The 25760-nt window shown below is 36.2% G+C and overlaps 2 protein-coding genes across 5 annotated transcripts in view; both read right to left on the reverse strand.

Moving 5' to 3' along the window:
* The window catches only part of atxn7l2a (ataxin 7-like 2a), an 11721-nt gene extending 2597 nt beyond the window's left edge, over nucleotides 1-9124 (reverse strand). The window contains exons 1-8 of one of the 4 annotated variants that reach the window (XM_067387887.1): nucleotides 8992-9124; nucleotides 8150-8218; nucleotides 6748-7072; nucleotides 5713-5951; nucleotides 5323-5405; nucleotides 4071-4282; nucleotides 2260-2434; nucleotides 1722-1843 (exon numbers count right to left, since the gene is read on the reverse strand). In XM_067387887.1, the coding sequence (XP_067243988.1) occupies nucleotides 1722-1843; nucleotides 2260-2434; nucleotides 4071-4282; nucleotides 5323-5405; nucleotides 5713-5951; nucleotides 6748-7072; nucleotides 8150-8218; nucleotides 8992-9121 (1355 nt within the window). In that variant the 5' untranslated portion in view covers nucleotides 9122-9124. Of the gene's footprint in view, nucleotides 1-1721; nucleotides 1844-2259; nucleotides 2435-4070; nucleotides 4283-5322; nucleotides 5406-5712; nucleotides 5952-6747; nucleotides 7073-8149 lie in introns of all 4 variants that reach the window. The other 3 variants (XM_067387890.1, XM_067387889.1, XM_067387888.1) reach the window with 3 other exon arrangements.
* A 592-nt stretch (nucleotides 9125-9716) lies between these two features.
* sypl2a (synaptophysin-like 2a) lies at nucleotides 9717-25095 on the reverse strand. The gene is made up of 6 exons (XM_067387165.1): nucleotides 24885-25095; nucleotides 24720-24794; nucleotides 17327-17439; nucleotides 15911-16106; nucleotides 11911-12087; nucleotides 9717-11636 (listed from the first exon to the last, which is right to left on the reverse strand). The coding sequence occupies exons 1-6, from the start codon at nucleotides 24897-24899 to the stop codon at nucleotides 11514-11516; spliced, it is 699 nt and encodes a 232-aa protein (XP_067243266.1). The 5' UTR covers nucleotides 24900-25095; the 3' UTR covers nucleotides 9717-11513.
* Between the last annotated feature and the right edge of the window lie 665 nt (nucleotides 25096-25760).

Genomic DNA, 25760 nt, shown 5'->3' on the forward strand with positions numbered 1-25760 from the left:
TCATTAGGGTCTGAAGAGCTTTAACTAATGGAGATTAACCTTAGTGGATCTTGGAACAGTCTCAGAGCGTAATCTGTGAGTGAATCTCATGACACGCGTCAAGAACAAGCCCCGCTCACATTTCACCCAAAATCAAAAGGACAAAAACATTTACATTGTGCATCTTCATTTAAATTAAAGAGATAGTTCACCCTAAAATGAAAATTAAGTCATCATTTACTCACTCTGGTGTTGTTCTAATGCCATATGCCCTTTTTTTTTTTCAGACCACAAAAGGAGAATTTAAAAAAAATATACATGTCCCACTCACGCTCGTCCATGTAATGCCAGTGAATGGTGACCAGCATCAAGTTTTTAGAAAAAAAAGAAAAAAAGAAAAAAATTCACAGAATGATCCCACGCAACACGTATTATATATATTCCATGTTCTGGGACTATACGATAGGGTTTGGTGAAAAACAAACAGAAATTTAATGTATTATTTAACGAAAATTCTGACCTTGGTAGTTGGTCTTCTGTGCACTGCAGTTCACTCACAACTTGCCCAGAAAAAGCACACAAGTTGTGAAATATCAAGATTAATAAAAACACAATATGAAATACAACGCCTAGAAATTGAAAAAAAAGTATCTGTGTACTTTCTTCACACTGAGTACTCAGGTCAGGAAGTGAAAAATGTAAAGAACTTCTTGTTACGGTGGATATATTCGCCTCAAAAGAGGAAGTACATGGATTGTATTTTATGTTGCATATTTATTGATCTTCATTTCTCAAAAAACTCACAACTTCACAACTTGTGTGCTTTTTCTGGTCGAGTCGGAGTGAACTGTCAGCAAAAAGGCTATTTTCATGGTGAAAACAAAATAAACAACATTTATACAATTAACAAAAGACTATAAAAGACATATACTGCATTAGAACAACACCAGGGTGTGTAAACGATGACTTAATTTTTATTTTAGGATGAACTAAACCTTTAAACACATTTCCCCAAAAACCAAATGTATTATTATTACTGTATTATTATAGTATCATATGGCTTTAGTTGTCGGTTTTTGTGATTCTCATTCGCAACGATGATTCTCACTGCTGTAATACAATTACTAAAATCAGCACAAAAAAGGCAGTACAAATGAATAATTTCCATTTTAATAAAGTTTATATACACATTAATTTAATATGTCTAAATATGTTTTCTGTTACACTATTGCAAATTTGATAAATGGCATAGAATTTAATTTAAAAAAAAATTGTCCCCTTTTGATATCAGGGTAAAATATATTACTTGGACATATTTGTGACTGGTTTTGTGATTCTGATGATGATTCTCATTGCTGGAATATACTTAATTATTAAAAGCAGAGGGGGAAAATGACAGTACAACCACAGTACATTAGCATAAATACTTTAGAGTATATAATATATATATATATTTTTCCTTTCTTCTTCATTACAGTGATGCAAATTTCAATAAAAGTCCTTAATTTCAATGAAAACTATGCAACAATGCAAAAATTAAAAGCAAGCTTTGTTGAAAATTCTTATTTTTTCCTTTTGATATCAGGTTGAAGTATTACTTGGACATGTTTGTGATGTGTTTTGTGAGATTTTGGAGATTGCCACAGCAGCAATGCCTGCTTTTGAGCCTTTTGTTAATATGACCACTGTTTGATACAATCATACTGTTATGATACGGCATATATAAGTTGGGAGGTTCTTACTTCCACAGATGTGCGCTGAGGTGGTTCTCCACCATGACACTCATGGCAGACCGTAGATGGTGCAATCGACGATCGAAAGTGAAGACACCGTGACCCAGAGAATGACTCCCAAATGAACAAAGCTATGGGGGGGAAAGCCAAGCGTTAATACTAATACTCTTTCTTTAAAATATAAAAGACTGTATAAAGAATTAGCATTTAAAGATCACAGACAATGGGTCTCAATCACTAATAATTGTGTGGATTATTTGTACGCACAGGAGAACTTCTCCGGCTAATTCACAACAAAAATTTGGAGTATTCAAGTCATTTGCATAAAACACGCCCAAACCATCTCCATATAAGGGCTTTCTGCACAACTTTTCCTTTAGAGCCTTTCATTGCTCTCTTCTGACGACACTCTCATCAAATCAATAAGCCCAATATGAACCATTATAATACTGATGCTTAACTTAATTATTTCTATAACTCTTATTGCCTGCCTTTTACATAATTATAGTAATGTTAGATATGACGCTGTGTAAATGTTTGTTTGTACCGCGGCTGGTTTGGGATGCCATGGAGTTGAGTGCCAGTCTGCAGGGTCATCGTTCCCCTCTCCTTCACTCTCATCACCTGAGATGTGGGCCTGGGTGAGAGGAGAGTGTGGTCGTGTGCTGCCATCCTCCAGATGGGGTTTATCCTCCTCCACGCTTTCCGACAATGTGGGTGTTCTGCCACACGAACAGAGGCAAACAGATGCAGTTAGTCTCAGAGTTAAGATGACTTTGAAGACTCCAGCAAACTACATGCAACTATTTGCCAAATAATGTACATTAACAGTAACAGTTCACTTACAGTTTAATTTCACATAAAAAAAGATAAAAATCATAAGTTATATTAGTGTTGTCAAAAGCACTGCCTTCGATACCAAGTCAATACTGAAATTTTAAAAACGTGAGGCTTTGAGCACTGTTGAGCGGATTTGTGAACACCTCTGATTGGCCATTGTGTTAGATATGTCTGTGATTGTCTACAATGATCAACGCTTCAAAAACATGTTGTAAATAGACATTAATGACTCTCTTCACTGAGCGCTTAGATACACATGGGAGCGTTTGAAAGCAGGTGCCAACAGACCGATAGACTGATAGACGCCTGCTTTCAAACGCTCCTGCTTTCAAACACTTCTGTGTACTTTCAAATGCTTTGATCATTGTAAACATGTTGAGCATGTGAACACAATGGCCAATCAGGTGTTTATGAGTCCGCTCAACAGCGCTCAAAGCGTCACATTTTTAAAATTTCAGTAACGACTTGGTATCAAAGTCGGTACTTTTGACAACACACACACACACACACACACACACACATTATTTATATATATTATATATATAAATAATATTATATACATACACATATATATATATATATATATATATATATATATATATATATATATATATATATATTTGTGTTGTCACATCGATAAATTAATAAAATTAATCATATTTTTCTGTAATTAATCATGATCAATCACACTTATAAGTTTATAAGATTAAAGTTAATACATTTTTATATTGTAATCATTTTACATTTAATCACCAAATTAATGTAGAAACAACATATATTTTACAGTACATTTTAAATATTTGATCTAACAGAATATCCAAAATCAAAGCAGTTACCAAACACTTCACTCTTCACTGCATAACTGTAGCAGGTTTATTAGGCTGCTGTCACTTTAAGACATGCCGCACATGATGTGGATTTGCATCCCATTTTCTCACAACTCCTCATTCATTTAAGACTTTATTTATCTTGTTTAAGACTGTGCTTACTCAACAAAAATGATAATTTTGGCATAATTTTGTGTGTTTTGTCTGTTCAAGCGTGAGTGCCATCTGCTCAGATTTTGCTACGTCCCATTAAAACAGTAAATAGCATAATTTGACAGTGAGTGATAAAAGATTACCAGATCAGATTGTGCTACCACCATTATTTTTAATGTGGTTTGAGGCTTTATTAACATCCTTGCCTACCCCTACACTAAACCTACCCTTAAAACTATGCAAATATAGTGTTGGTAGCACAAACTTATAGGTAACATTTTTTTTTCAGAACACAGACAGGGGATTCACAGAAGCGCACCAGAACCGCACTAAGTTCTCATTTGTGTCTTGTCCCGTTTTAATGATTTAAAAGCTTTTGCATGAATATGGAAAAAAACGGATTAACGCATTAAGTGTTAAATTTTTTAAAGCGTTAAACTGAAACAATTAATTGCATACGTTAACGCGTTAAATTTGATAGCAATAATACTGATATATATATATATTTTATAGAGATTTTTTGATTGATGTTTCTAACCTAAATGCAGGGCTGTTGGTCAGAGGTCTCCGGCAGAGAGGCGGTGCAGGTGCATCTCTGGGAGGTTCTGGGCTTACAGTCGGAGCAGCTGAACTCTCCGGGGCCTGAGATACACGATCACGAGCCTTCGAACTCATCTTCAGCTCCGCCACCAACTGGTCAAAGTTTTTACTTCTGCCTTGCACCTTCCTGCGCTGATGAATGGAATGAATCTGGAGGAGAGATGATGATTTTTTTTTTTGGACTGAAACCCTGCAACACACTTTTCATAAAACATATTCTAACTGGTTTGAACTGATGAGAGCGCAAGCGTTTTCATCAGGAATTGCTTTTTTGTCTTTTGTAGAATATTAAGCACTGGAAAGCCTTTAAGGGATTGTGTAGTTTGAATAAATAATTTAGAGGAAGTGCTCACCCTGATGACTGCACAATGCAAACAATGCGTTATTATAAATTTATAGCAAAAAAAAAAAACAAAAAAACATTTTATACAACACTTGTGTAGCACTGTGCCCTGGATTTTGAAAAACATAATTTAGCTGTAAAACAAGACACATTCTTCCTTTATTCGAGTTCCTGAGATCTTAAACATGCCTGATATCTCAAATATTCACAAGCACTTTGCAACATTCAGTGATTTGAATACTCTTTTTATTATGGCATTTCATATGCTTTTTATTACTCCTATAGATAGCTTCACAATCCCTCATCTCATAACTCATGAGTATTAGAGCATTAAACATCTTTTATCACCCAAATACTCTGTTATAGTCATTCATCACTCAAAAATTGTCATGCAAGTTCCTGTGTAATATTTCTCATGTGTTACAATGCCTTAGTTAAAAAAAAAAAAAAACGAGGAACGGAAAAAAGAGGTTTATGTATTGTTATTTATATTTTAGCCACACTGTCTAGTCCTACACACAGATAATTTCTGTTGATTTAACAAAAACCTGAAGCTGTGCTACACAAATGAAGAGAGGCTTTTCCTGTAATCCCTTCCCCATTTCCTGTTAGTCATGTCGGCTGAACTTCCTGTCTGTCTACACACTGAAACCAGCTTCCAGTGAAGGGCTTCAAAACTCTGATGGCAAGATACACTACTACTACTTACTACTACTACTTACTACTACTACGCAGTAAAAAGCAATAATTCTGCTTCTGTCTGAATAAAGATAAGTATGTCACTATGGATAAGAAATGTAGCACACTGATAACAGGATATGGTTAGATGAAATGGTAGTCAACTCACATTGCAGGTCAGAAGTCGAGTACAAACTTTCTTTCTCTCGGGGTCCAACACACCACAGTGCTTGTCGAGGTCACATTCTTTTTCTGCGGAAAAACGAGAAAAGCATTTTATGGTCAAATTCGTATAAAATTCACCATAATTCCATAAAGCATTTAAGGACCATTCTGTGGCTAAAGCTTGGTTTTATGTTTAGATTTTGACTTTGGGACCTGATTATACACCTAGATGTCAGGAAAAAAGCAAAAAGATGTAGCCTTTGTACATCAAAAGTAGTCATGCACATGAGAAAAAAAATTTAAAATGTGTGCAACTTGATTATCAAGTGCAAATTTTATAATCTATCAGCCTAATTTGGAAAGATGGCTATGATGAACCTCAATCAGGACTTACTGGAGACCATCTTGTACGTTCTTTGCCCACGGAGGTGTCCGGGGGCAACAGGGGCCGAGGCAACATCGCCTCTCTGGGATTGAGGCCTCTCAGTTGAGGAAGGCCGATTGGGCGACGGGCCTCCATGTGGCCATGGGGGGTCTCTGTGAGTAGGGGGAGGGGAGCTCCGCGTGGGTTCGATGGGAGGGGGCTGCTTAAAAACAGCTGATTCTGAATGACTCGAGTTTGAAGGTGAGTGCCTGGGGAAAAGAAATTGAATAGATTTATAAATTGAAACAGGTTGTATATGTTGCTAATAACCACAGATTATCAGACTCTTAAACTTCAGACACTCTTTTAAAGAGACAATCCACCCAAAAATGAAAATTCATTCATCATTTACTCACTCTCATGTTGTTCCAAATCCATAAGAGCACAAATTTTAATGAAATCTTAGAGATTTCAGTCCCTCCACTGAAAGTCTATTCACCCAAAACTCTGATCAAAAACAGAATGTAAAATAAATCCATATGAATCTAGTGGTTTAATCCAAGTCTTCTGAAGAGACATGATTGCTTTATATGATGAACAGATTTAATTTAGGCTTTTACTCACATATAAACATGGATCTGCAAACGAGCATATTCAAATTTGAATTTGAACCAATGAGGTTCATTCTTGTGCTACGCAGCTCATTTGAGCTTCAACAAGAACCAATGAGGTTTGTTCTCGCGCATCAAGCTAGCATGTGTTGTTTACATGTGAATAAAAGCCTAAATTAAAACGGTTCATCGTATAAAGTGATCGTGTCTCTTCAGAAAACTTGGATTAAACGGGTAGATTCATATGGATTTATTTTATGTCCTCTTTATAAATGTCAGAGTTTGGGGTGAATAGACTTTCAATGGATGGACAGACATTATCAGATTTCAACAAAAATATCTTACTTTGTGATCCAAAGATGAACAAAAGTCTTACGGTTTGGAATGACATAAATGACCTTTTTTAATTTTCAGGTGAACTATCCCATAAACATAAAAGATTCGTTAATCTTACCAAACTCCATCTTTCGGAGGTTTTGAGTGTCTGAATTGAGGCGGCGTGGAGGGGGATTGTGGAGATGCCCGCGGGGGCACGACATTCTGGTTTCTGCCACTCCAAGAGGATGTTCCGTGGGAGGGCGGGGTGTGTCCATGGCGGGGTCTTTGCTGCTGAGGTGGAGGTGGGGTGGAGCGGAGGTGTGCATAGAGCTTACCCAGAGGGCCGTGTCTCCTCTCGCAATGCTTTTCGAATGCCTGAGGCTTCACCACCTGACTGCAGTGGCCACACACCACCAGGTAGAAGTCATCGTGCCCAGGATAATGACCAAAGATGGACATATCTGCAGAAGCATAGCAAACAATAGGGACAAATTAGCTCCGTTTGAAAACTGGAAACTACAGAAACTGTTTCTAAATGCACAGATTTTCTCCAGAGAGAATGATTAAAGTAAACTAAACATGCAAAGGCAGTCCATACTAGTGACCGTCAAATATTTGACCATCTTAAGGTTAAACTGAACGGAAACATGTCACATTATCATCACAAAAATATGAAATTATGTTTTACTTAAAAGAAATGTTATGCCATTTTTGATTATATCAAGGTTATCAGCATTGGTCAAAAAAGCAATGTATGTTTGCAATCAAGTTAAAACTGAAAAAATATATATACTATTCATCGACTAGGCTGACAATTTTTTTTTAAATTGTTGATAAAAACTAATTTCAGCAATTTTGAGTATGATATATAAATTATACAGAAGGTACATGTTGCTAGTAACCACATAAGAAATGTTAGAGGCTGTGTTTCATTACATTCATATAAGCATTCATTTCATTTCAGCAATATTTATTATGCGTCATCTGCCAAATATTGTGTATACTGACATAGAAAATAAATATAGGCTGACCACTACTTTATTTGTCATAATTGGTAAAATCATTAGAGAAATGTTAATTATTAGGGATTTTATGACAAGGATGAAATTACAGTATGTAAGAATGGGTTTACAAGATGACCAATGTGAGAATTTCAATGGTTTTTGCCAAAATTTAAAGAGAAAGGTGGTTGATGGCTGATATAATGCTTATAAAGTGCACTGTTTAAACCGGGTAATTTACCTGAGTTCACCCTATATAACATTGTAATAATAGCTGTTAAATTGAAACTAATGACATTGAACAAATAAAATATGAATTTCACAAAAGAACACATTTATTATACATTTATAAGGCTGTTTATAGATGTTGGTACATTGACAGGAAGAACCACCACTTTTGTTAATGCTGATAATCCAAAAAACAGCCAAATACCGGACAATTAATCAGCTTATACATCATTCCATCAATAAATGGGTTGATTTCATGGTAATACCACTGTCTCCCAATGAAATCAAAGGAAAGTATATAACACCTACCCTCTTTCCTCAGTGTCATGGTTTCCATCATTTTCTTGCCATTTTTGCTGTATTCATCTCCATCGGACCCTATGGTTGCAGGAAGTGTAGAGAGAGGGAACATAAAACATGACCATTACAGAAGCATTACCAATCAATGCTTTACCAGCACATATGGGTTATGGGCCGCTTATATACATCCAACCTTCAAACCCAACAATTCAAAGAGCCGTAACCATGGTAAACACTGAAAAGGACGCGTCCCCTCCAATATTCAGATATATGATGGGTTCTTCAAAGGTGGACTACATTTGGTCCAGAATAAATGGTTAGAGTCCTAAATGCTATATTGAGTCAAACCTGTGAGAGAAAAAAGGACATGTACTGAATTATGCATACTGTGGTGTTTAATGAGAGTAATAATATGAGATCTAGCCAGTTGTTTAGGTTTTATTCCCCAAGATTTTCAATGCAAGATGCAATCTGTGCCATGAACTGGTCATCTGTGAAGCACAAGCTCTTCTGTGGGTGGGGCCAAAATAAAAACTACCTGCAAATGATCTCTACACTATTAACTGATGTGATAATGTGCCAGTCGACAAAAGGAGATTCGTGGTTTCAAACTGAGTTCGTTTGTTACATTTTAAGTTCCAGACAAAACGAACACGGAACACGTTCTATTATGACGACACTCATCAGAGAGAGAGCGCAAGCGCGTAACCCGGCCGGCACTAGGACCCGGCAGGTTCTTTGTTTGGGTAACATGGTTCGGGATGCCGTGCCTTTTTCACGAAAAATAAAGCACATCCCTGAGACTTTTGTATGGTTTATTTGGAAATACCGGCCACGAAGCACTCACTCACCCTCCGATGCTGTCAGGTTGGCTCTTTCCGTCCAGACGCTCCAGCTTTGGCCCACGAAATCATCGAGACAAGGCACCCGCCGTTCCAGAGCAGCCATTACTTTAACTGCGCGTTCACGCACCGCCATCATCACTGCGCGGCAAGGCGCTGACGTCACATTGCGCGCTCCCGTTGGCGGAGGGGGAACCTGCGTGTGCGCGCACTTGTTCTGGGAAATGTAGATTTTTTTCCGTTCTTTTTATTTGCATTATTGCTTGTTTTTTCCACTATTTTTTTACCGTACGATGATTCAGACCCTTTAGTAATACAAATATACAGATATGTCATGCAAATAGTTTATTAAACTGAAATTGAATATTTCACATTCTTAATATATCAAAAAATTATATTTTACATTTTAGAGGTTTTTAGTAAGTGTTGTGATATTTTCAAGTGACAATTAAGTACATATAAAATGCAAAAATAAATCTAAAAAGACTTAATTTTCTTATGCAATAGAGAAATATATATTTTTTCTCCTTTACTTAATCGTTGATATTCTAGTTTTAATAGTATTAATACCCTATTCATGACTTCACATTTATGAAAGCATGGACATCAGCGTTTATCATTCACGTGTCACGTGTGTTGTGATTTTGCCTTGTTTTTGATGCATTTATTGCGTTTACAATACTACCATCTAGTGGTTATGTAGTAAACAGCAGCCTTTTGGAAATAAAACACGAACCAATATTTATTTACAGCTCTCCTCTTTTAATACTAACCAAAACTGCAAACAGCCTTTGTGGAGATTTTCCTTCTGAACTTAGCACAAAGATACAAAAACACAACAACAAAAATGTAGGCCTATATTTTCCAAAAGTCTCAACCAAAATTGAGGATTGCTCCAGGACAAAAATTAGACAACATGTGATGTGAGGAAATACCTTTGAGATTTTTAGATGGCACTTCGAACCTTTTTCCCCTTTAAATCACAACTATAATCATTTATATTAATAAAGTAGTTACTCTATATTAGTACTTTTTCTAGCTATGTTGACATACCAGGTAATTGGATTAAAATTTTTTAGATGTGGCAGTGAATATTAAATGGAACGTTTCATCTTCTGATTAAATCAACTACTTAAGAATATAATAATAATAAAAAAAAATCCAATTTAAAATGAAACAAATACAAATCAATTTTCATCAGAACATAAGCTGCACACAGACAAATCACAGCTACTGAACAATTATTCTCTATTTTAGGATTAAACTGAATGCAATCCCCCACAAATGTATTTCTCTGTAAAAAATAAGATGGTAAAACATGCCACAGATGCACAAAATTAAATGTTCTTTCTGTAAATATACACATCATCCCATGTGATACAAACGCTTCATTTACAGTGTCAAGTCAAATAATGACAACATTACTACTCTGAACAGTAGAAAAACAATTAAACAAGTGTTTCTTTCTGTTGAACAAAGTCTAGTGTTGAATAGTTAACATTTTTCCTGATAGCAAGTGAAAAATGGCCTTTGGCGTAGTAATTTATTACCAAATACCACTTCAAAAAGAGTCAACTCGGAGAATTCACACAAAGACTTAAAATAAAGGTTACAGACTAAATATCAGAGGCTTTATGGCTGAAAAGAATTTCAGTTTGTCATTTTCTGACAAAAGTAAGGTGACTTAGTTGTCAAAAGTGTTTTGGGTGTGAAAAAAACATTGTGAACGTAAATGAAAAGGCACTTAAACCAATAAATAGTTTTTAAAAACTACAGAGAAAGACAAGCTCTAAATGTCTAGTGTGCTAGTGTTTTAAGTGCTCACATAAGAGCTTTCAAATGCAACGTCTGCTTCTCAAGAGGTCTGATTGTAGTGGATACTTAGAGTTATTGAAACGCAGGTCACCTTTATACCAAATTAGACAATTTAAAGGGATAGTTCACCAAAAATGAAAATTCTGGCATCATTTACTCACCCTCATGTTGTTTCAAACCTGTATGAGTTTCTTTCTTCTGATGAACACGTATTTTGAAAAATGTTGGTAACCAAACAGTTTGACTACCATAGTATTTTTTTCCTACTATGGAAGTCAATGGCTGTTTGGTTACCTGCATTCTTTAAAACATCTTCTTTTTAGTTCAAGAGAAGAAAGAAACTCATACAGGATTGACACAAAATGAGGGTGAGTAAATGACAGAATTTTCATTTTTGGTGAACTATCCCATTTACCTAGAACACAAGTTACCTTTTTAATTTGTAATAGAAATGCTACTGATCTAATAAAATTTGGTTTATTTTTGCCTCGCTTTAGACGACCTGCTTGACAAAATTATCACCCGGCAGTGCCATCAAACAGACACTAAAATAAAATAAAAAATCCATAAAGAAATGATGAATTCAGCTTATAGCATTTATAATGTAGTGAACTGCAATGCGTGGAGCTAGAAACAAAGCTTTTGCATGAACAAACGGTGATGTCCTCTGCTTGATGAACGGATGGAAAGGAGAGGAAGGAGGCCGTCTTGTTTAATTAGGAGGTGGATACTCCTTCCTCTGCGTTGGGTGGCGGATTGGCCGGCTTATGAAACGGAGTCTCCTTGTAGATGAACCAGCAGTTCCCTGCCCACAATATCAGGTTTAGGAATCCAAAAAGCTAGAAGATACAGAAAAGAGAAAGATACATTTAGTGCTTCAACTGCTCATTTCTGCTAACAAATAAATTATTAGTAGGAGAAGGAGGGAAGTTTTTCTCCCACAGGTCATTAAGATTATTTCTAAAACGTGTTGCAAAAACTTTAACCGCACAACAACTTGAACTTGAATAAATGATGAGAAAATTTTATTTTTTTAATGGAACTATCCCTTTAACTAGGTAAAAAAACAATACGAATATGAGAGCAGAACTAACAGGTAGTAATCGTCCTTACCACAGAGGCATTGAGACGACCCATAGCAGGATAGCTCTTCACATCACATTTATCAGGCTGACAATGATCGATTAGCTTATCAGGATTTGTAGCATACTTGACATCTGTTAAACCTTTTCCCCAAGCTGAGGAGCACACCAGCCACAAGAACGCAAAGATCCCGGTCACAATCAGATCCTGGGGAGGAAACACATTAAAGTTTGAAATAACAATCCTTGTTCATGGAAATTGTAAGAGAAAATGAACTTCTGATAAAGTTGCCGTCAAATGGACAAACATGCACAAAAGTAGTCCAACAGATGAAAGAGATAACAGACAATTGGACGATTAACAGAAGTGTCAGTTGTGAAAAATGTATAGCCTTTACAATGAATAATTAATGTTTTCTATTAAACTTAACTTAAACGTAAATACTGTAAAATAAACGTACTCAAAATACCTAAAAGTGCCTCCATTATGCTTTTTCGGATATTAACTTTCATGTAGTGTAATGGGATATGATCAGATATGATAATGGGCATTTGATTTCTGACATGCGCAGGAAGTGGATGACCAATCATAACAGACTGGGCCATCTGACCAATTAGAGCAGAGCAGGCTCTTGGAAAGGAGGCGTATATGGAGAGCGAATCCTTTATCAATCCGTTTCGGACACTGTGAGAAAAGAGGTGACGCTACAATGTGTATTATGAGAGATTTAAAGTGTTTTTTTTTTGTTTTTTTACCTTTGATGCATGTAAATCTACTGCAGGAGACCTCATTTCATTTGCAACCATTAAAAGGATTAGTCCACTTTCAATTAAACTTTTCCTGATAATTTACTCATCCCCATAACATCCAAGATGTTCATGTTTTTCTTTCTTCAGTCGAAAAGAAATTAAGGTTTTTGATGAAAACATTCCAGGATTTTTCTCCTTATAGTGGACTTCAATGGTCTCCAAACAGTTGAAGGTGAAAATGACAGCTTCAAAGGGCTTTAAACGACACCAGACGAGGAATAAGGGTCTTATCTAGCGAAACGATCGGTCGTTTTCAAAAAAAATTCTGTTCTGTTTTTTTCTGTAAGTAGAATAGGAAAGGCGTAGGACATACGGCATAAGCTTTTTGAAGAATACGGAAAGCAGAAGCACTTGCAAGGCGATCATTTGTTTTTATAAAGCATATACATTTATTTTTTTTCGAAAACGACCGATTGTTTCGCTAGATAAGACACTTATTCCTCGTCTGGTGTCGTTTAAAGCCCTTTGAAGCTGCACTGAAACTGTAATTTTGACCTTCAAGTCCACTATAAAGGAGAATAGTCCTGGAACGTTTTCATCAAAAACCTTAATTTCTTTTCATTGAACATCTTTGATGACATGGGGGTGAGTAAATTATCAGGAAAATTTTATTTGAAAGTGGACTAATCCTTTAAATTGCATCATACAGGTAATAAACTGTAAAACAAACCAATTCAAAAATCCTCACAACACATATTTTAATATTATACTACCGTACCACAGGATCTCGCAAGATTAAAATGTGACGAGACTTCTTGTTGAGGTGAAAAGCTGTCTAGTGATATAGCCATGATGGAGTGTGAGGGTGAAATTAGGAAAGAATATGCCACCGCTACATTTACTTTACGCCTCCACTGTCATTTTTCTTTTTATAGAAATAAAAACTATTTAATTCAATTGAATAATGGTTGCTTTAATTCCATCCAGCTCATCCAACACGAGCTGCAGAGTTGCACATAACTCTTCACTGATCACGTGACGAAACTGACGAGATGATTGACAAGACCATGGCGGAGGATCTGTTGCACAACAGAGCCAAAGTGCTTGACAAATGTCTTATCCTGTAGAATGAGTGCTCAGCACCGTCACTCCCTATTCACAGAGTACGCACGATCGCGAAATTGAATGTGAATGTTACAATAGACCGCCTTTTCAAAGCGGCTCCCAGATGCATGCAAATATCTCCCAATATGAAAGCTATCTCAGGTTGGGCTGTGTAGTTGTAACCATCTCTCAGCTCTGTATCATGCCTGAAGAATTTGGTCTCTATTTGCACTTTGAATACTGTGAGAGTACTTTCATTATGGTTGCACTTATTGTTTGCACTTAATAAGAGGAAACTTATTAATTTTTATTTATACTGTTTTTATTTCTATGATCAATTTGTGGAAAGGAGTTAAATTAGGAGTTCAAAAGTTGTAGAAGCTCATAAATCATGTACAGTTCTAAGGTCTGAAGAGACTCATATGAAATCATAAAGGAGAGAAGCCAGTCAGTTGAGTTTGTGGCAAAAGTTAAAGGAACACTCCACTTTTTTTGAAAATAGGCTCATTTTCCAACTCCCCTAGAGTTAAACAGTTGAGTTTTACCGTTTTCGAATCCATTCAGCCGATCTCCGGTTCTGGCGGTACCACTTTTAGCATAGCTTAGCATAGTTCATTGAATCTGATTAGACCGTTAGCATCGCGCTTAAAAATGACCAAAGAGTTTTGATATTTTTCCTATTTAAAACTTGACTCTTCTGTAGTTAAATCGTGTACTAAGACCGACAGAAAATGAAAAGTTGTGATTTTCTAGGCTGATATGGCTAGGAACTATACTCTCATTCAGGCGTAATAATTAAGGAACTTTGCTGCTGTATCATGGCTGCAGCAGGCGCAGCGTCTCTCACAAACGTCTCCATGGTTGCAGGGCACGTTCCCTGTGCAAGCAGAGGCTCACAGGCACTGCGTAATATCATTGCACTGCTGCAGCCATGATACAGCAGCAAAGTTCCTTGATTATTACGCCTGAATGAGAGTATAGTTCCTAGCCATATCAGCCTAGAAAATCACAACTTTTTATTTTCCGTCGGTCTTAGTACACGATTTAACTACAGAAGAGTCAAGTTTTAAATAGGAAAAATATCAAAACTCATTTTTAAGCGCGATGCTAAAGGTCTAATCAGATTCAATGAACTATGCTAAGCTATGCTAAAAGTGGTACCGCCAGAACCGGAGATCGGCTGAATGGATTCGAAAACGGTAAAACTCAACTGTTTAACTCTAGGGGAGTTGGAAAATTAGCCTATTTTCAAAAAAAGTGGAGTGTTCCTTTAAAGGTGCCCTAGAATTAAAAATTGAATTTATCTTGGCATAGTTGAATAACAAGAGTTCAGTACATGGAAATGACATACAGTGAGTCTCAAACTCCATTGTTTCCTCCTTCTTATATAAATCTCATTTGTTTAAAAGACCTCCGAAGAACAGGCGAATCTCAACATAACACCGACTGTAGGATCATTAATATGTACGCCCCCAATATTTGCATATGCCAGCCCATGTTCAAGGCATTACACAAGGGCAGGACATCTGGTTCTGGGTTATATTAGCTGTGTGAACTTTTTTTATGCACTGTTTAAGGCAAGTGCGAGCTCTGGGGGCGGAGAGCACGAGAATTAAAGGGACCGCAACCTGAATCGGCGCATTTCTAATTATACCCCAAAATAGGCAGTTAAAGAAATTAATTTTAAAAAAAATCTATGGGGTATTTTGAGCTAAAACTTCACAGACACATTCAGGGGAAACCTTAGACATATATTAAATCTTGTAAAAAAAAACATTTGATGGCACATTTAACAGCACTTGTATATTGTTATCTTTTTCAATATGATAACTCCTACTCAGAAAGTAGAAATTACATTCATTACAAGATGATTAGTTAAAACATTTCAAATGCACATGTAGACTATTTTTCTAGTCATGTATTTCGTCACTGAGGATTTCTTAAAAATACTGTTTAAAAATCTAGTCTAGTCTCCTTCTTGTGAGCTAACGGTCTTTTCACACCTGTACTAAATATCCTGTATCACAAAGATAATTTCTTCACAAACTCATGTCTTGCTTTTGATTGATTCATGATAATACAAAAAAAAAAAAAAAACACACAATCATGGCATAAAAATTCATACGCTCACAATCATTCATAATGTTTTAATAAAAATAAATCAATTGATGACTCACAAAGGTGGGGCCACGGTTAGACTCCCTGTACACATGCTGGTAGCCCAAGTACAGGATGAGGGTGAAAGTACAATACAGGAAGCCCAAGACGCCCACAGAGACAAAGAACTCAGCCGAGGAGGAGAAATCTCCCTGCAGGAAGGTCGTGTTCTTGGTCCCATTGCAATGATGAATGTCATATGACTGACTTGGGAGCCTGATAATTGAAAGTCACATATTTAACATGTTGTGTATGTTAAATACCAGAGATGCACCGATATATCTGCCAATAATTGGTATCGGCCGATAAAAGCAATTATTTTCCCTATCAGTCATCGGCCAATTGTTTAAAAACAGCCGATGATCAGGGCAAAACATGTTCAGACTAATACTAATACTGTGTGTGAAGAAAATTTCTCGTGTTAAAATTAGGGCAAGTTAACGCGACAATAATGTTAAAGCAATGAATCACCCAATGAATCACCTGTAGTTCAAGCAAGGGTTGCCAGGATCGCAGTTTTCCCAATACTTAGTGTTGCCAAGCCTGCGGTTTTCCCGCAGAATTGGGCTACTTGATCACTGTTGCTGTGGGTTGTTTTTCATGGCCGTGGGTTAAAGCAACTCCAAATAACATGACGTTTAGCACATAGAATGCAAATTTTACCAGGGGAACCCCGCCAAAAACATGGATTTTACCCCTGGGAATGCAATTTTTCCCAGAGGGGACCTCCCCAAAACGCGAGTTGCAATTGGGTGGGTTTTGTTGTGAAAACCTGGCAACCCTAATTACACTAAACATTCAATAATCGCAAAGAGCTTCATGCTTTGTTACTTGTGATAAGAAACAAAGCCTCAGCTTTTTTAACTGTCCATTTTATCACAAAATGCAAACATTTAAGAGTGTTAATAAAATAGCTTGTGAACAATGTCAATTAACTCTGCATTTACCTCAGGAAAGTTATCCAATGTTCACAGTTCATAATTAGCTATAAAAACACTAGAGAGAAACTGATTTACTGAAAATTATATACGCTTTTATGCTTGAATAAATTTCTAATGAAGACAAGTGTTACCTAATGTGCAGCTGAGTTGAATACAAACATTTGTGTAATTATTATATTTGAAAATAAATACTAATTGAATACCTTTGTTGTTAATTTTAACCTCTAATTTTATAGTAATGTACTAAATGAGAGGGTTCCCTGTATAATTTGCGAGAGATTTTTTTCCTTAAGAAAATATCGTTATTGGCAGATATCATTCTGAATAATCAGCTACTGGTATAGACAGAGAAATGTAGTATCGGTGCACCTCTACAAAATACAAATGGCTTACTCATTGCATGACTTACAGCTGGATGACATTTTAACACTGAAAAAAAAAAAAAATGACACCTTTATTTTGAAATAATTTGTAATAGAAATGTGGTTGTTTTACCTAAACGGATATCCAAAATGAGCAGTAATGTCGTTTTTACTTTCACAATTAATAGTGAACGTAGTGGATCCAACATAACCACCAGTGGTGGCAAAGGCACAAATGGTGAAAACCTGAAAACACAACAATCATGATAATAAGACATCTCTGTAACATTGTTCAATGAAATCATCACATGCATCGATTCTGATATCAACACTGTCTATAACTATTTACACTTAATCAGTTTACAGAAGTCTGAAAATGTCAATGTTCAGTTCAGAGTCAAGTAGTAAAATAAACATGTTAAATGCAATTTTGTGTAAGCATTTCATGTGTGATCATGATAAACATGTATCTGAATTCCAGTTTAACCACTAGAAAAGGATCTGGATATATTATTTTTTACTTCAGAAATCAAGGTGTAATTTTCCAGAAATTTCTGAAACATCAAAAAAGTAATAGATTCAGCCTAATTAGCGAGGGTTTAACATATGCAAAAATAAGACTTCAAAAACATGAACTCAACAGTTGTCAGTGATGTGAAATGATAAATGAGAGTGAAATGGATTGAGTGTTTGATCCTTCAACACTTTTCCCCCTCGTCGGCTCACAGATATCTTGGCGTGTGGTTCGCTGCTTTCCTTTTACAAACGCCCCACTTCCACACAGGAAGTGGCTTCTGCAGACATTTTTGAGAATAACTATAGTAGCACAGCTCTGATTTATAGATTCTGCAGGCATTTTCAGTGCTCTATGAGCCAGCCTTTCCCCCTATATATAAGGTTTTTAGCTGTTTAAAAAAAAAAGAAAAGAAAAAAAAAAGCAATTTCATGAAAAAGATGCCATGCTGTAAAATGGAAGAACACTGTGGATCTCGGATTAAACATACTGGGAAGAGCTAATTGGAAAAAGCTTAAAGCGATAGTTCCCCCCCCAAAAAATCGGTCACCCTCACCCTCATATCGTTTCGAACCATGACTCTTTTGTGGGCAAAATTACAGACTTTTAATTTTTGTGTGAATTATCCCTTTAACACAGCTATACTCGCAGCTTGAGTCAGTGGAAACGAAACACAAATGTTCAAACCAAGTTAAAGTTCAACCTTTCTTTTACATTTCAGCTACATATTAAAGAATTTCAAGGACTGTTTGATCACTGGAGTGTCTGTGGAACCCCTTGTTTAAGAAACATTGATGGATCTTCAGAGAAGCAGTTGCTGTTACACAGGAAACAATAGCGGGATGCAGAACTTCCATCACAGAAGACCTTTGTGAGAGTTAAATTTTCAAAATTCTGCCATTTAAAAGGGTGAATCTCATGAAAATGTCTTGGAAAAAAATTATAAATAGAGGGAATGGGCATCAGTGTGGTTATTGTTAACAAAAAATAATCAAAATAATTTTTATTAATTTAAATAAAGCGTTAATAAAATAAAATAGTAAAAAAAATGAAATTCAAAAACTATTTTGTTTCAGTTAGTTACCAAGACAATATTTCCAATTTAAGATGAAGTGCTAAAATTACTTAAACTGAAATAAAATAAAGCTAAAGTGATAAATAAAAAACACAAACTAATAAATGACAAAAGCACTTAGCTAAATTACACTTACATTAAATAAATTAAATTAATAACACTTAAATTAAAATGAAAACTGAAAATATAAAAATAAAATCTCATTATATGCCACAGGAGTATTTCTTTTAAAGTATATAGTATATAATATTTTATTAATACTAAAAATAATAATGCTGGGGATGTGCAAATGAAAAGGTTATGAAAATTATGTCACAGTGCAAAAAAATAGGCTTAATTTTCTTTAAAAAATTTAATTTTATGTAATTTAATATATTTTATATTATTTTTTAAAATAAAAATATTTTATATAATTATTTAAATATAAAAAATATACATATATTCCATTTTACAATTACATTTGAAATATGACCGATATTGCTTGACGGCTTAATATAATTCACGGAAAACGTCATAACTATCTGCATATTTATTATAAATATATATTATAAATATAAATTACACATATATAAATAAATATAAATATATATATAAATTCATATATTCAATATATATATTGAAGTGAAAAATTTAAAATTAATAAAGATATATTCAAACAGACTTAACAGTCTATTTTCCAACTGAGGATAGATTGTTTTCTTCTTTCATTAAACCAGATATCTGATCCTTTGAGACGTGTTAGTCTGTATTGCACCCTAAAATGATTCTAAAAATAGCCTTATTTTTGCTGCCATAAAAATCACTCCGCATTCTAAAGAGTGGGTGTGTGTGGTCTTCACCCCGCCAAGACATTGGCTTCATTCCTGGCCAGCGTGTGGTGCAGGTGCTTGGCACAGAGAAGCACAGCGAGTCAACTAAGGGTGCCTGGCACCAAACAGAACCACGTGGTGGGCCGATGCCACGTTCACGCTGGAATGCACACCTACACACAGCAAGTGATTATTAAAGAGCGCCTTTGTGTGAATGAACCGTCCCTGCCACCACTGTCAACGTGATCAGGGGTCGATTTACCTGTTAGTGGCCAATACTTCAACTCCACTGCTGTATTATTACTGAGAGATCTGGGTTGTGGTTGTTAAAAGGAAAAACATCACTGCGGACACATGCTGATTTAGGGAGTGGCTGACATTCTTGCTTTACAAGTAAATAATTTGTCAAACCTCCCGTTTCCTTCGATTTTTTTTGCAATTCAGGACATTCTCTAGGAAAAATGCTTATGAATGCATATAAGCCAAATCCTCCTCCACATATAAGCGCTTTTACGCAACTAATGCCAGACCGGTTACACCTTAAAGAAGCACTCATTTATTTCTCTACTTCCTATTCAGCGCGTCTAGATCTCCAAATGTAATCTCTAACCTAAAAAGATAACAGCTTAATTTACACCTTCTGCACTCAAATTATGTTGCATCGTAGGTTTTCGTTTTCTGGGATTTTTTCAAATGAGCTTGTGATGAAAGAAGTCCCCACTTATAAACAGCACCTGGATTAAGTTGCTGAAATTCCATCACCGACATACAAAGGATCCAAAACAGTGCACGATTGTGTAAAATTGCACGTTTAGTTTTGTCTACCAACACCTTGCATGTTCTCAATTATAATGACTTGCAAAGACAAGGCAAAATTGTGTGCAAAGTGCAAATGTTTACAAAGGGTCCGGCAAAAGTGAAAGAGAAGTAGACCTGCCAGGTGAGAGAAGAAAAAAATATATGTCCTTAAAAAACAAAAGCCTAGACATAATTTAAAGCTGCAGTCCGTAACTTTTCTTGGTTAAAAATGATCCAAAATCAATTTTTGAGCAAGTACATAACCAGCCAGTGTTCAAAACTCGATTCACAACGGTAAGCTTGTAATAATGTTTTATAATAAGAGCGACATGGTGAATTTCCGCGGGAAATTTGAGCATGCAGCAGTTCGTCTGTGCGTCATTACGTCACGTCCGTAAACAGAAAGAAAGAAGTCCAGGCTAATCGGTTTTATCACGTCCGTAAACAGAAAGAAAGAAGTCCAGGCTAATCGGTTTTATCACGTGAGGATGCAGCTGGTAGCGGATCATTTATAGCCTGTTCTCACAGCAGCTGAAATAATTAAACGTATCATTTTGATGGCGGATTGTAATCCAGAAAGATCCAAATGACAATCATCAGTGACAACTGGAGATTCACCCATAGTCAAAAGCAATAGACTTTGGCTACAGGAATTGAAATCTACAGGTAATGCTTATATACACATAATCACGAAATGTTGATGTTGTTAACATTAACAATTTGAGTGCAAAGTATAATAGTAATAATAATTTGCACGGTTTGGCGTGATCCGAGCTAAGCGATCATTAGATTTAATCATCATTAGCAGCGTGATTTATTGTAGGCCTAATGCATTTTTTCCTCAGTTGGTCAGAACAAAAGTGGCAGAAATGTTACTTACTTGTTCAGATGATATTTTCCAGTGAAAATTCTTATATTGGTCATACTTTCAAGACGTAGAATCTGTGATTCTGAAGTGCAGTATCCACACCAGTGCAGTATCCACACCGGTGCAGTGACTGACAGCAAGCATTAGATTCATCCGCGCTGACGAGCCGTGCCGATGCACAACGAGCGTACAGATAACTGTTCCGCATATGACTGCAATTGCAGGTTTCAAACAAGAGATGGCGACAAAAAGGAAAAAAAATCACGGACTGCAGCTTTGAAGTCACCATGAAATCAAAATCAACAATTCTTGATTTTTCATGGAATATTGCAGTATTTATAATAAATGCTTTATCTGTGCACATCATTTTTTTTTTTAATTCCTGTGCCTTTGTAATTTTTTAAATCAAAATAATTCCCTCTCTCTCTTGCACCAAAATATATTCTCTTCTAGTGATGTCCAGTTTGCAAACGAATCATTCTTTTGGATCAGTTCTTTTATGCCTGACACTCACTCGGTCTCGAAACATACCCAGTACAGGTATGTTATGCACAGGGGCAGTTGTGACCTAAAGCCACCAAAGCGTATTTTTCCAATTGTTTTCAATGGGAGCGCTGTGTTTATAAAATGCCAGGAGCGTAACGAGGCACTGAACATCTATTTCATGCTAAAGCGCTGAACGCTCAGAGTTGAAAAATGTTCAACTTTGGGTAAAACGCAGCGTTTGTCACTGTCACTTTGTACCCAGGCATCCAATCACAGTGGAGGAGGGGCGGGACAATTACCACATCGACCAACCGCCACATTCTGCTTGTACAACATCAACAGATGACGACAACAAGCATAATAATATCAGAACAAATTAAATAAAAAAAACAAGAGCCAAAGCAAATACTTTCTATTTACAAATGTTGATACAATGTAAACAGTACAGAAACAAACTATCTGTGAAATGAGATACTAGTAACACTTCCGAGGATATTCCGTATCGTAGCACGCAAAGTGTCTTGTTTGAGAAAAAAAAGAAGAAAAAATGCACACTGCGCTGCCGAAGCGCTCTCAAGCACTCTCAGCTTCGCGTTTTAAGCAGGGCGTCTAGCGTTTTCAGCTGGCTAAAAATGCTTCACGTGGCCTAATGGTTAGAGAGTTGAACCAGAAGGTTGCGGGTTTGAGTCTCAGTGCCGGCAGGAAATGTTGGTGGAGGGAGTGAATGAACTGCACTCTTCCACTCTCATTACCCACAACTGAAGTGCCCTTAACCCCCAATTGCTCCCCAGGCGCTGCAGAATAAAATGGCTGCCCACTGCTCCGGGTGTGTGTTCACGGTGTATGCTTTCAATACTCACTTCTGTGTGTGTGTGTGTGTGTGTGTGTGTGTGTGTGTGTGTGTGTGTGTGTGTGTGTGTGTGTGTGTGTGTGTGTGTGTGTGTGTGTGTGTGTGTGTGTGTGTGTGTGTGCCCTTGGATGGGTGAAACGCAGAGCACACATTCCGAGTATGGGACAACACCATACTTGGCTACACACATCAGGTCACTTAAATGAGTCAATATCCAGGAGTATATGATCCTACAATGACTTTATTTGCCAACACGTTCAGCATTTCAGTTAGTCCACTGAACTGAGAACAGTACAGAATACGTCCAACATGATGAGTACTGTTTGCCGAGGGTTTCATAAAGGGGGCAAAAAATATGTTTCTAACGTATTTTGCTGTAAAATGTATAACAAATAAAACATATTGGAAATATATCAGTGATCCGATGGCAGTAGTTCAACAGCAGTATACTGATAGCAGTTCAAGAGTCGGTTAATGGTTACAACAGTTCTTGCTGAACCGAGGAAACAGTTCGGACTCGGACATGTCCATGAAGAACCGAAGAGCTGCAGATACAAGCAAAGCCTAAACTGAGCAGCTGACTTGAATCAGGGGCTGAAAAGAAAGTTGTTTTTTTATGGTTTATGTAAAAAGATGAGCTGATTAAGACTAGTTTATTCACTAGAGGTGTAAAACATCTGTGTTTCATATCATTATTGGGTGATTCAATGACAGCATTGCGTATGTGTGATATCATTGCGCGATTATGAAAACAAATTTTTTGAACCGGTTCATTGAAACGAACAGTCCAGTTTGCAGAAAACAATCAGATATCCCATCACTACTCTCTTCTCTGAAGACGCGTTTACATGCGTGAGGGTGGGACAACCTGTCACTCATATGAGATCTACCAATAGCAAACCACAACCGTTCAACAATCAAATCAATTCTGAATGGACAAAATCACACTCCACAATTGTTCTCGTTCAAGAAGCCGTTTTACTTTGATACAGATATATAAATAAGGAAGGAAAGACTATTGCAGCTTACTTCCGTAGGCTCAATAATGCAACTACATGGCCCGCCGGTCAATTAGATACCAGTCCTGTTAGTGAATATCTAATAAACTACATGCTATTTCAGCAACAACAGCTGGGATTCTTTTCTGTATATACAACATCACTCCTAAAAAATGATCTTGGCTGCTTTCAGTGCTATCAGATATATACGTCAGTGTTTATGCAGGTATAGTGTCACATGTCAACACTAAAATTTGTGGCAGTTAGCTTCCACTTCCGGCCTTCTAAACTATACCAGACCAACTGGATTGAATTTCAGTCTAGTCTACAGCTAAATTGAGGACAAACAAAAATATATTTAGCTCACAAGCCATGCAACAGTAGATGAGATGCCTTTCCGAAGGAAGCTTCTACATTCTAGAATCTATTATAAATCTTTTCCAGATCATCGAAACTTAATTGTATAGCACGTAAACCAGATCAGACTGAATCAAAAAGTTAATTTCATATCCAACCTGATTTCTTAGTAGGTTAATGACCTCCAGAGAGTGAGTCGAGGCCTAGTTACCCACATCAGCCGGAGAACCCTGCAGGTGGGCGTGTTTTATAGCCTAGATTTTCCATTGTTTGCAGAGGTATATGTGGTATTAGTCTAAAGTCCACCATAGGAGCCTCTTAATGTTCATGATGCAAACAGGGCTGTCTTGGTTGCTTCTATTCTACCGTTGGCAATGTAAACACCATTCAATTCTCAAGAGACAGTGTGCAAGGCAGGACTTGTAGAAATTTGCATGCATTTGTATGCTTGAGAAAATTTCTACTGCACAGTCACTATCAGATGACTCATGTACAAATGTGTATATGTATAGATGACCTTAAAAATGGATAATGTACGAGTTTTGGTCCAGTTGACATTACTTTGACATGGGTGTTGCCCCTTATTGACAAAACAACACCACCATATGTGACTCAAACGAACTTGTTTCATCGTGTTAAGGTACATGGATATGATCGAATGATACAGCGTTTAAAAACATTTGCAACAATGTATCATTTGTCATAATGAACGTTCCAATTAAAAAGATACAATGTGACATTTGGAACTGTTGAATGATCGTAGGAACTCACCCATTCCAGGATTCGGATAAATCCCAGTGGCTCTTTCACAGGTCCCAAATCCAGACTAAAACCCGACATGACTTTCTGTAAGTGGAGAAAATAAAGACGAAACCCTTCAATCGATTTTCCTGAGCGGAAAAGACGAAGACCACCAAACTGCTGTTAGTTTATTACCTGCAGGATTTCCATGTTGTGGGTGTATTTTTATACTGACGCAAATAGAAAAGACTTCGACTCCAGGATAGTTTCCGATTTGGTTATTAACAGAAAAAAGAGGACACAAGACAATGACGTTCAAGGTTTTCGATAGCGGGAAAAATAAAGGACTTGTGTCGACCAACTTGTCAAACTTTCTACAGTTAAACACGTGATTTTAACTTTCTCTTAAAGTGACACACACGCGTAAATGTACTGCAGTGTTGCCAGATCCCTCCAGAAATATGCACAAAATAGGCCTAAATAAGTAAAAGATTGTGATTTTTATTAGTGGAAATGAATAATTGTTTGTGTAAAATAGTTAATAAATATTAAAAATAAACATAACACAAAAATATTACTTCATTAAGCAAGTTTTGCGTGACCTTTGTTCTGTGTTTTACAATAAACATTATTTAAATTGATTATGTTCTCTAATTAATAGCCTAAAAAAATAATGTTTAAATGTTCTAAATGATGGCTTTCGAATATAATGTTATAATTATGGGCTAAAATTACCCATTTTATCCTATGAAATCACAAATATTTTCTATTTAATAGGTACCACAATGTTGGCAATATTGTATTTGCACATAAAAGAAAAAAGTTACAAGAGAAAAACTTTAATTTCATTTATGTTATAATTTACTTATATATTTTGGTGTATTTTATTTGTAAATAATTATGTTGTTTCGATTTATATATATATATATATATATATATATATATATATATATATATATATATATATATATATATATATATATATATATATATCGTCTTCATTCTGAACAATAAAGTATTACAACCACTCACAGCCAGTGTGCAAAAGACTTCTATGATGGACTCAATAGG

The sequence above is a fragment of the Chanodichthys erythropterus genome, chromosome 6, assembly GCF_024489055.1.
Source record: "Chanodichthys erythropterus isolate Z2021 chromosome 6, ASM2448905v1, whole genome shotgun sequence".
Classification (NCBI taxonomy): Eukaryota; Metazoa; Chordata; class Actinopteri; order Cypriniformes; family Xenocyprididae; genus Chanodichthys; species Chanodichthys erythropterus.